At 29.1% G+C, this 12,631-nt stretch overlaps 1 protein-coding gene across 1 annotated transcript; it reads right to left on the bottom strand.

Annotated features, from left to right (window-relative positions):
* Nucleotides 1-4,666: 4,666 nt before the first annotated feature.
* LOC142545495 (zeatin O-glucosyltransferase-like) lies at nucleotides 4,667-6,316 on the bottom strand. The gene has a single exon (XM_075652710.1). The coding sequence runs from the start codon at nucleotides 6,234-6,236 to the stop codon at nucleotides 4,866-4,868; it is 1,371 nt and encodes a 456-aa protein (XP_075508825.1). The 5' UTR covers nucleotides 6,237-6,316; the 3' UTR covers nucleotides 4,667-4,865.
* Nucleotides 6,317-12,631: the final 6,315 nt, after the last annotated feature.

Genomic DNA, 12,631 nt, shown 5'->3' with positions numbered 1-12,631 from the left:
AAAAATTTACCCCCAAGAATTGAAGTTCCATCCCCCTTGGTGTTGTTAACTTGGGCTCTCCCTGAGCTAGGAATCTATGATAGTAGCTCTTTTAAGATCTTTTCAAATAGATGCAAGAAACTGCGCTCAAAGTTTAAACTTGTAATTCTGAAATCAAATTCGTGGCCTGTGGTCTATCAACGATTTGATGCCAACCACAATAATGAAAATTATTGCGCTTGTTTCACCTGGTAGTAGTCGTTAGCTATAATTTTATTTTTCTTTTTTATTGCAGATACGATAGTAAAGATTACTTTGAGTCTAGAGATGATTCGATTTTTTATTTTTTTTATTACAGGTACGTTAATAATTAACTCGGGCTCAATTATTTAACTTGTTCGAATACTTGCTCAATGGCTACAATTTACTTTACACTCTATTGATATGAGCAGAGCCGCGAATGAATCGAACTCGAGTCGAGAAATGCCACCTTCCTCGGTTGACTGTCGCAAGGCAGCTCCTAACTTCTTCTCAGCCCTCTTCCTTATCTCTTCCCCATCTTCTGATGCCATCAACGTCTTCACGACATTCGCAATGGTCGAGGCTTTCACCACTTCTCCACTTGGATCCCATTCCCTCGCACAATCCCCACTTTCAATATCTGAGAGTTTTGTGTCTGGAAATGAAATCTTTTCTGAGAGTTTTGTGGGACGGCTGTGAATTTATATATATAATTATGCTATCTAATCCAACTTATTCTGTTTTATAATTAATAAAAATCAACAGAATAATTTCTTTTGGAAAAAAACTAAATTTTATTAAGTATATTAATCATAAGACACCGTTATTAGAACTAAACACAGGCATGAAAAAAATTTCAAAAAAATGTTCACAAGTACTCCGATCCATCACTATCTCATGCAGAAAAACAATTATCAACCTACTATGCTGAAAATTTTATAAATTATTAAGAAAAATTTATTTATAATAATCATATTTAATTTTTTGGACAAACATAATTTGTTTTTTTAAGATAATCATCACAATTATTTATTAGTATGTTAGCTTAATTTGTTCATCATCCTCGACGACTTTGTCCTATATTATAAAGAAATTAAGTAGATTTGACTATCATTGTTTTATAATTAATTGTACACAGGCCTTTCAAACTAGCAAGTTCATCTGTCTTGTCTACTTTGCAATATCATTCATTTTGGCTTTACATGTTGACATCTGTTTGTTTAGCTTATTCTAGAATTTGAAAGTATTGTGTATTATTTTAAAATATGATAATACAACGTAACAGATTGTTTTTGAGAAGCGGTGAAAAGGTATATTAAAGGTAATAATTAAACTGGGAAATTGAAAATGGATGAAAGATAGGCTAGGGTCAGAACCGGTATGGAATTGGCATGTTAAAGAAAGGGCATGGCTCGGCTCTTCCTTGTTGCAGCTCTTCTGCTCTTCCGATGATGTGGCTCTTCCATGGATCTGTTCTTCCCGTGGTGCTGCTCTTCCCGTGGTCGGTACGAGTATGCATGGGAAGAGCAGGGTTTTCCTTGGAGAAAGACCCGACGTGGCATCGGATAGTTCTAACATTCAATTGAAATATTAGTAACATGCGCTCAAAAGATTTAGAGATTCTGTTTTTTGGTCTATTTTGGTTAAATCGGTCATTTTGGCGATCTGTTGTGTTTTGTTGCCGAGCTGGAGACTGAGGATGATTTGGGTCTTTTGCAATCATTAGCTGAAGTCTATGGACTGCTCAGAACAAGTTGATTTTTGACGAAGTTTGGCTGGCACCAGAAGGTGGTTCTGGAGACTACAGTCCCTCGTCGCATGGCGACGCCAAATTTCTAGGCCCTCTTCCTTATCTCTTCCCCTTCTTCTGATATCATCAATCTCTTCACCACATTCTCAATACTTGAAGCCTTCACCGTTTCTGTGCTGGGATCCCATTCCCGCGCAACAATCCCCACTTTCTGTATCTCGCTTGTCAGGAAAGCATCTTTAAAAAACTCGCTGTACCAAGTAATAAAATTAAAATTAAATATAGAATAAATTCGAGAGAACATAGCTTAAAATGACTATCAAAATAAATCATTCGAAATTAAATAAGCAAATAATTTTGTGAAAAATAATAAGTATATTATATTGATTAAACGAACCGTAAGAAAAAGATGAAAAATAAATGGAAACAAAACACGAATTATCGATAAACTAAACTAATTAATCAAGAAAAACAATGTAGAGTCAAGTAATTAAGTAAAAAAAACTCATATGAGAAAAATAGATACTCACTAAAATAAAATGAAACACTAAGGCTCCGTTTGGTACGTGTGATGGGATGAGTAAATGATTAGTAATTAGAGTAATTAAAAAATGAGATATATGGATTAATAGTATGGTGTGATAAATAACATGGTGTTTGGTATGATTTTAAAATGATGGATTAATTTTGTAAATTTTATTGCAATTATTAAAATGGCACAAGTGTTAATTAAATATATATTCTTAAAATAATTGGATAGATAATTAAATATTTATAATTATAATTTATATTTATTAAAATTAATTTAAATATATTTATTAAAAATAAATTTGTAAATATGCATTTACTTTAATAATTAAAATAGCAATAATATTTTGAATGTTAATGTTAAATAAAGTTTAGTAATAATTACAATATTATTGTTTTTTAAAAAAATTATAAATATTCTTAAAATAATTTGATAGATAATTAAATATTTATAATTATAATTTATATTTATTAAAATTAATTTAAATATATTTATTAGAAATATATTTGAAAATATTACGGTAATCATTAAACAAAATAAATTAGAATTTAATAAATATTTATTTTCATAAAAGAATTAATTAACAAGATTAGAAATTTATAAAAATTTAATTTAAGATAGATTTGTATTACAATTTATTTTTTTTAAAATGATTGAAAATAATAAAAATATATGAAATTAATTTATAAAAACTTATAATAAAAATTTAAATATTATATTAATTATTAAATTTTCATTAATTTTAATTTTCGTATTATATTGAAGTAGTCAATTCAAGGGTATTATGGTCAATATACAATTTTATCATTATCACTATTCAAGAATTATACATTATCACACATTTGAGAAGTAATATTTAATCACACAAATAACATAAATAGTGAGGGCTTTCAATCATAATGAAGGGCCTCCATGCTAAATTAAAAATGAACCAAAAGTGAGATAAGGGATGACTATTTAATAATCATTCCCTTATCATGGCTACCAAACATAGCCTAAAAGATCCAATGTATTAAACAAATTAATGTAATAAAACTAAAATAAATATAGACTAATATATAGTTTGGATGAGAGGAACTCAAAATAACCATAAAAATAAATTCTTAGAGACCGGATCTAATCTTCAAATTTTGTGAAAAGTGGCAAATATATTTTACTAATTAATTAAACGAATTATGAAAAAAAAAAAAAAAAAAAAAAACCATGTAGAACCGTGCTAGAGGGAAAATTAAAAGTACGAATAAATTCAATGTATTCAAATTATATTAATGCACATATATTAATAATTAGTAATTAGTTTTTAAAGATAAAAAAAGAAATTACAAGTTAACTTATATAAAATAACAACTTGTTAAATTAAAGAGAGAGTGATATACATGAAAATTCATAATTGAAAATGAAATATTTATATGTAACAAGTAGATTTTGAAAATGAACATTTTCAGTTGAAGATTACATTTAGTTATTAAATCTTATTGAATCCAGAACTCCGATCCCACATGATGAATAACCAAAATGTGATTTAACTTTGTTTATTTAGTGTTTCAATTTTGTAAGAATTTAAATTTGAATTTTGGTAGTTTATTTTTTGTTTTGGTTTTCACTCTATTTTCGTCGGAGTGATGACATGACGCTTGACATAACGTTAAAAAAATATTAATATGACATCAAACAATATTAATGTGTCTAACACTAGTCAGCACCTTATAAAAAACTTGACAAAAAGTCTAAACACGACCTAACAAACTCAAATTTAAATACTTAGAAAACCAAAACACATAATAAGAAAACTTATTAAACTATTTTGGTTATTGCTCCAACATCATTAATCACAACTTGGTCGATTCCTTGTATCATCCAAAGTAGTTATGTATTATTTCTTTTAAAAAATAGTTTTGTATTAAATCTAAGAGGAAATAACTTTTAGCCATATTTTGGATTTTGATCCTCTAAATACTCAAATTTTGATTTGGTCAGCAATTTCAGAATTTTTTAGTCCTACATCTTTGAATTGCTGATGCGGGGTAGAAAAAAGTTGATTTGAAGTCGAAATTATATCGAAAATTGCTGACGTGATGTTGAAAAATGATTACGTTTCTGATGATATACTAAAATTTTAATCAAAATAGCTAAAAATTAAAAGTTAGGTATTATAACCAAAGTTATCTAGTTAATGAACTAAAACTAAAACAAAAAAACAAAAAACAAAAAACAAATTTAATGAATCAAAAAGTTAGCTTCCTTTGAATCTAATGTTTTATAGATGTTGAGATTTGTTAGATGTTTTTTTCGTGACATGAAATACGTTACCCAATATTTAATTGAAATATTAGCTGAACCAAAAAGTAGGAATGATTATGTTTTTTACTTGCTTATTGTTAGATGGATTGAACTTTGAACACTATTTCTAAATTTTCAAAAAATAATTATTTAATTTTACATTACAGTTTAATCACAGTTAGGCTGTATAATTACGTACTAATACAAGTAAGTGTGTGGGATAAAAGTACTTCATATTTTTTTTTCTCTCTTTCGCTCCTCCATCCTAAACGTAAGCTACACTTCTTCATTGGCTAGAGAATGACTCTATCTGGTGATATGAGCAACAAATGAGTCGAGCTCGAGTCTTGAAACACCTCCTTCCTCGGTTGCCCGTCGCATGGCAGCACCCAATTCCTCGGCCCTCTTCCTTATCTCCTCCCCATCTTCTGACGCCATCAATCTTCTCACAACATTCTCAATAGTTGAAGCCTTAACCACTTCCCCTCGTTGATCCCATTCCCTTACAACAATCCCCACTTTCAATATCTCACTTATGAGGAAACCGTTACTTGGTTGGTCCGAATGCATTGGCCATGCCGCTATTGGCACACCCATTGTAACACTTTCAATGCACGAATTCCACCCGCAATGACTCATGAATCCACCTGTCGCCGGATGAGCGAGAATTTCCGGCTGGGGTGCCCAATGCCGCACCACGATTCCAACCCCTTCCACCCTCTCTTCGAACCCTTTTGGTAGTACAGCTCCCCTCACTTCTCCAGTAAATATGTCTCCTTTATCCGCATCCCTTAGAACCCAGATAAACTTCTGTTTGCTCTGTTCTAATCCCGATGCCAACTCTTTTATCTCTTCATCGGAAAGCGAAGTTGTGGTCCCAAATGATACGTAGATGACAGAATTTGGCTCCTGTTGATCAAGCCACTCTAAACATTTCGGTGGGTTGTCTCGTGAAGGTAACATGGCTGGGATTATTGGTCCAATTGCCCAACTTTTTCTATCACCGATAATCTCTTTACCCGTTAACAGGTCCAAATAAGGTTGTTCTATCAATCTACAGGTGTTAAATATATTTCCAGCTCTATATTTCAACGGCTCAGATTGTAGAGCTGCAAAATTCATGATATCATCTGATACACATCCTTCTAAAGAAGGTAATTCTTTTGAAAGCTCGAGTGGAAACTCTTTCCCCATTCCTTCCCAGACAAAAGCTACCTGACTAAAGGCAGATATACAGTTGAAAACATAGGATTCTGCATTCGGTATGGAGACAACATCCTGGACAACTAGAGCAATTAGAGGGTCGTGTATAACTATAACCCGCTTAGATTTCTTGGCGATTTCCTGCAGGAATTCGAAAACAGGTTGCCGTTGGCTCAACGAGGCGTCCCAGGCTGGTTGGAGCTGCACAGGGAATTTGCTGGAAGAATCAGGATTTGGAGAAGGAGATTCAAAAGCTGGAATTGGGATGTCATGAAAATGAATGTTGGATACATGGCGAGAATTTAATCCATTGACACGAACTCTGGCCTGGCGATTGTGGGTGGAAGATCCGATGTAGTGTACCTGAAGCCCATATTTGAACAGCAAGCAAGAGAGTTGCATGAGCTGATTGAGATGTCCTTGAGCTGGAAATGGCACCATTACTACTGAAACTTGAGTTGCTTCTTCCGCCATTTTAAGTTTTCCGTGTCCGAACACGAAATATTTTCTGTGAGATAAGAGGGGATGACTGGTGAACCTTATATCCTTGGAAAATCAACTTTAGTCCATATACGACTATTTCCGTATATTAAAAATTATTCTATGTAATCATTAATAGAAAAGAATTAGAAATAATAAGTGGCCGAAATATAATTTTTTTAACATATTTTATTTAATTAGAAGCAATATAGACGGGGAATTCAGTCTTCTAAATAGCTACAAAAATACCATAAAGCCGTCCCATTTATTAAAGAGTAGGACTTTTCAGATACGGTCTCAAGAATTTTTATATGTGAGATGTGTCAGTCTTACCGATATTCACAATAAAAAGTAATAGTCTTAGCATAAAAAGTAATACTTTTTCATAGATGACTTAAATAAGAGATCTGTTTCACAAAATACGACCTGTGAGACCGTCTCATACAAATTTTTGTCTTTATTAAATCCACGGATCGTATCTTAAGATTGAGATGGAAATTAAACGTTTCTAAATATTAAAATCTTATGTTGGTTCTATTTAATCTATTAAATAAAAAAAATTATACGCAACGTTGAATGCCACAACGAAAATATATTGCACAAATTAAGAAAGGTCAATAAAAACGACGTTATTTAAAATTAGTCGCTAGCAGAAGTTTGAAAATTCAGTAAAATATTAATATCACCTTTTCAAGTAATTATTAAAAATTAATTATATTGTGAAATGGTTTATGGATATTTATACAAGAGATGAGTCAAATTTTCTCGTATTTACATTAATGAGTAATATTTTTTAAATAAAAACATAATATTATATATGTGTAACCCAAATAAAAGATTCGTTTCTTAAAATTAATTCACGAAATCGTCTCGCAAAATTTTTGTGTTATTAAAATATAGTTAATAGAAAACATATATTTTTCTATCCAACTTTTTGAGTTAATCTGTTGTTTACATAGATAGAACATGTTACTGAATCAGAATATAATAATAATAACAACTGATACTCACGGAAAATTTTAAGGTTCGTTTCTAGCAAGTGTCACTAGTCCAGACGCAGATTTTAAAATTACCTTGAGCCTGAAATCACGAATAAAATCGTTAGAAGGGGGCTAGGTGAGTGTCCCGACGTAGCCCCTCCGACGCTCAAGTCAGAGACTGAAGATATATGAGGGGAGCAGCTAAGGATGCTGCTGAAAACAATATCTTGAATCTCCTAACTGAATACTCAAACCTGATATTTATAGGAGAATACATGGCCCTTGATGGGCTTGTCTTCCCTTTGGGTTAGGGATGAGCCATGGTTAATTGGTTTGGGGTATCAACAACAATATTAATTAATTAAATAAATAAATAAATATTCGAGTCATCATCAGCGTTAGGGGTGTCAATCGGGTGGGTTGGGTCGGGTTTCGGGTCAACCCGTGAAATTTTTTTTATTTTTTTTTCAATCCGAACCCAACCCGAACCCGAAGTAACCCGAAAACCCCCAACCCGAACACGAACCCGTATATCCCGACTAAACCCGTCTAACCCGAATTTTATTTTATTTTTTTTTAAATTAATAAAAAAATTCAAAAAAATAAAAAATAATAATAATATTTTAATTTAAACACATAATAACAAAATTTTCGATTTAAATTTGAAAATTTAATCGTAGAAAATTAAAAGTATATTTACTAAATCAAATAAAAAATTGTTAAAAAAAAATATGCAAAATAAATATTAAATGAAGAAAATTTATCATATAAATATACAATAAATTTTGTTCAAGTATACAATATATAAAAATATAGGTAATATTTTCAAAAAAAAAGTTCGCGGGTCAACCTGCGACCCAACCCGACCTAACCCGAAACCCGCCTAACATGGCACTAACCCAAATCAACCCTACCCGAACCCGAAAAACCCCAACCCGAACCTGATTTTTTTTGTGTTGGGTCGTGTCGGGTTGACGGGTCGTGTCGCATTTTGACACCCCTAGTCAGCGTAAACTTCGGCTAAAGATCAAGGACCCATTTTTCCACGAGAAAATTTGTTCTTGTGCTTGGACCATTAATTAATATTGTCTTTTTCTAATAAAAAAAATAATAATAAGATTTGTCTTTAGAAAGTAGATTAGTCCTCGCTACTTTTCGGCCTTTTGCACATACTTTCAAAGAATTGAATGATGGCCACAAATTTCTGGGCCAGTAATTTTTCTTTTTTCTTTTTTATGGAATTCAAGAGCATTTAAACAAAAGTGATAAATTTATTATTTGTAGTCTGAAATTCCTGAATTTTGAGTCAAAAAAAAAACTTTAACGATGATGTTTGAATTGATTTGATTTCGTTCTCCAGTGTTTGCATGGTATTATGTGAGACCCAAGCTCTAAGCTAACGTCCAAGTCCAGGAAAAAACTGCACCCACTTATACCTGGACTGGGCCAACGATATGAAAAAATCTGGCCCACGTTTTTTGGCCGACCCGATCAGAAGCCGATTGATTGATGGACCCTGGTTATGCATGCAATTCCAAATGAATGGGGACACGTCACTAGTGACCATAGTCTATATATATATATAATATATATATATATTAATGTGCCACTGTTTCTCGTTGACAATTGTTCCCATGCATGCATGGAGGTCGACTGCCCTCTGCTTTTTTAATTCAGTGTTATCATGCCAATCATTCATTATTTATAATAGTAATAATACAGATTAAATATAAGGATAATTTTGAGAATTGAATTTGAAATCTATATTTTATTTATTTAATCAACATGAAAGAAACACCATGATCTCCTTTCTCTAAAACAAAACAAAAAAAAAACAATTTAAAATTCATCCATCCATCCAAATAAAACTTAAAAGATTTAGAGTACAATTGACAGGTTGATTAGATTAATTAGGCTTTTTCCACGTAAAATGGGATGAAAATCACTGTATACATAATGTGGCAAATCCATTAAATCAAGGAAAAAGTAGATGTCTCACTCGACGAATTTCACTCGTAGTTTATTCAAAGTTCATTAATTAGAATGGGGTCATCTTATGTACACCAATTCAAAATTTACCCGATGTAGCATAGTATTCACCTTAAATCATCGAGCCACACTTACATGTAACATGGGACCGTTTCATTTCTTACAAAAATTTGCGTGAGATGTGACGAATTTTTTATTTGAAGTCATCCATAAAAAATATTATTTTCTATGTTATTACTCTTATGTTAAGAGTATTACTTTTTTATTGTGAATATCAGTAAGATTGACTTGTCTCACAATAAAGATTCATGAGATCGTTTCATAAAAGATCTACTCTAAGTTTTTTTTAATAAAAATTTGTATTTCGTTTTCAAAGGATAGCCGCGATCTCGAAAGTGGGTATCGTTGAACGATGTTGCAATTCTGTAACTACGTGTCTAGTCGACAAATACTACTAATTATCTATACATAATATAACAGTGTGAATCAAGGTCAAAGTTTTTCTATTGTGTAATGTCAACTTTGTCCTTAGTTTGTACATACAGGAAAAATTTAGTGAGGATGTTTTTGTCAAATCAGTTATTATGATAAGGTACAAAATTGTCAAACTATATTTATGTTAGATAATGATCAAGTTGCCAAAAAAACTGATATAGATGAATTGAACAAACTTTTTTCACAAAAAATATTAATTTGAAAAGATTGAAATACCAAAATATATTGGTTTTATTTGCTTATAGATGAAGTGAAAAAGAATTTTTTCACAAAAAACTTAATTTGTAGAATTTTTTCACAAAAAAAGTTAATTTGTAGAAGATTAAAATAACAAAATTCTTTTGTTTTATTTTCTTGTAAATAAAGTGAAAATATTTTTTCCACAAAAACTTAATTTGTATAACGATATGATGTTAAATATCTTTTATTTTACGTTCATTAAGATTAATTTTTTTTTAAATGAAGAATTAAACTAATGAAGCCAAATAATTAAACTAATTTTGTTTTTGTTTTAACAAGGTTGGTGTCATGAAGAATGTTAGATATTTAATTACATTTACAAAATTATACAAGAATTATCATATATAATCCTAATAAATATTTCATTGATATTTATTTTATCTATGTTTCTTTATCAAAAAGAAAGTCAACTAATATTGTTCAAAGCCTTGGTTTATTTTATCTATATTTTTTTCCACAAAATATTAATTTGAGAATATTGAAATACAAAAAATCATGGGTTTTATTTGTTTATAGATGAAGCGAAAATAATTTTTTCCCAAAAGAATTAGTTTGTACAATATTGAAATACCAAAATTCTTTTGTTTTATTTGGTTGTAAATATAGTGAATTTTTTCCACAAAAAACATAATTTGTGTAAGGACGTGATATTAATTATCCTCTATTTTGCATTAATTGAGAATAATTAATTTAAAACGACAAATTAAAATAATGAAGTCAAATAATTAAATCATGTGGGTTGGTGTTATGAAGAATGTTCGACGGTTAATTACATTTTACAAAAATGATACAAAAAATTATTGAATATAGAAGAAAGATGACCTTATAAATATCTCGTGAGTATTTATTCTATCTATTTTTCTTTATAAAAAAACCCAACTAATATTTTTCAAAGCCTTAGTTTATTATTAAAATCTAACAATATATGATTGAATACATACAGTTTTACTAATTTTAACTATTTTTCGTCTTTGTAAAGATAAGAAACTGTAACAATTACTTATTTGATGATCTTGCAATTGACGAAGATGTATTTTTATAAAGGATGGATATAAGTAAATCAATTATAGATTTATGTAATCTGAAATGACATATCTTTTAAGGTAAATTTTTAAAATTATTATGAATAAATCTTTACAAAAATTATTCATTATTGCTCAATATTTCTCCTTATGAGTTATGATTGATAATAAGAAAGGTCAAATTTATTTATTTTTATTTGCTTGTAGATGAAGTGAACATATATTTTTCACAAAATATTAAATTGAATATGATTTGTTTTATTTTGTAAATCTATAATCTTTTGAATGAGTTATATATGCAAGAAGTTTCTCAGAAAAAAAAATTAATATATACAAATTTAATACTTCCAATAATATAGTATGAAATATATAAAAAATTATGTTATCGTAATTTTGAATTTTTGTATTTAAATAACATATTGCATAAATATGTTATATCATTAAGAGTTGAACACTTTTTGATAAATATAATAAAATATTAATTAATCATATTTTGTCAGTTGTCTAGAAGATAGAATAACCAAAATTTCATTGATTTTATTTGCTTGTAGGTTAAGTTAAAATATTTACAAAAAATAAATATAATTTGCAGAATATTGAAATAACAAAATTCTTTGGTTTTATTTGCTTGATGAAACAAACTTTTTTTTTCAACAAAATCTTAATTTGTGTGGAGATTTGTAGAGGCATCAAATAGAGAAGAATATACATTTCTTCTCATAAGATTTGCTAATGAAGATGGTGAGAATATTGTTTTTCACAGAGAAGAAAAAACTGATGACAACAAAAAATCGTGAAAGCAATATAAATTGAAAATATAAAAGAATAAAACATTTGACGCAATAATTTAATTTAAAGTTTAGAATATATTATCTATGTTATATTTTTATTTTTCATAAATCAATAACACGTGGTGAAATAAGTGGTCAACGTTATGTATTATACTTTTTTATTCTCTCAAATTTAATTTTAATAACTATTGTGATATCAATTTTATATTATGTTTTCTCCAATGTCTAATTTATACAAAATTATAATATTTATTACTACTATGTTTTTCAACAATTATTAATTTATTTAGATTGCGCTATGATAAATTGATTTCAAATTTATGGATTAGAATTATAATTTTCTTGTTAACAATGAAACAATATATCAAATCTTGAATCTACGCATTACTTATTTACATATTATTATTTATATAAAGTAGAATAAATTTCAAATAACATTGAGTGGACTTGAAAAATATCATATTTAACATGAAATACTACTATATAAACATGAAATGAGTGGATTTGAAGTTTATGATGTTACTTCTCTAAATAACAAAAATACATTTGAATGTATTGAAATCCATGGATTTGAAATCACTCCATTCAAGAATAAACTTTGATTTATAACACATAAAATTTTTAAACAAATATCTTTTGCACTCATTTTATAATAAATGTAGTACACATTATATTACATTGAATTTCCTACGGATAATGCTAAAGGTACAACCAATATATCGTACTGCGATATTTACAACAATTATATCGTGAGATTTTGTTATTATCTAATGTGATTTTATATTTAATTTATCATGAGATTTTGATAAATTAAATTTCTGTATTGATTTTTTTGAATTGTAAGAATTATTGTACAAATTTGGTTGCACATG

The sequence above is a fragment of the Primulina tabacum genome, chromosome 5 (assembly GCF_025594145.1).
Source record: "Primulina tabacum isolate GXHZ01 chromosome 5, ASM2559414v2, whole genome shotgun sequence".
NCBI lineage: Eukaryota > Viridiplantae > Streptophyta > Magnoliopsida > Lamiales > Gesneriaceae > Primulina > Primulina tabacum.
The sequence above is the reverse complement of the archived record's forward strand: the minus strand, read 5'-3'. Positions and strand labels throughout refer to the sequence as shown.

Coding starts and splice junctions, on each gene's coding strand:
- LOC142545495 (XM_075652710.1), bottom strand. CDS start 6,236: ATGGCGGAAGAAGCAACTCAAGTTTCAGTAGTAATGGTGCCATTTCCA.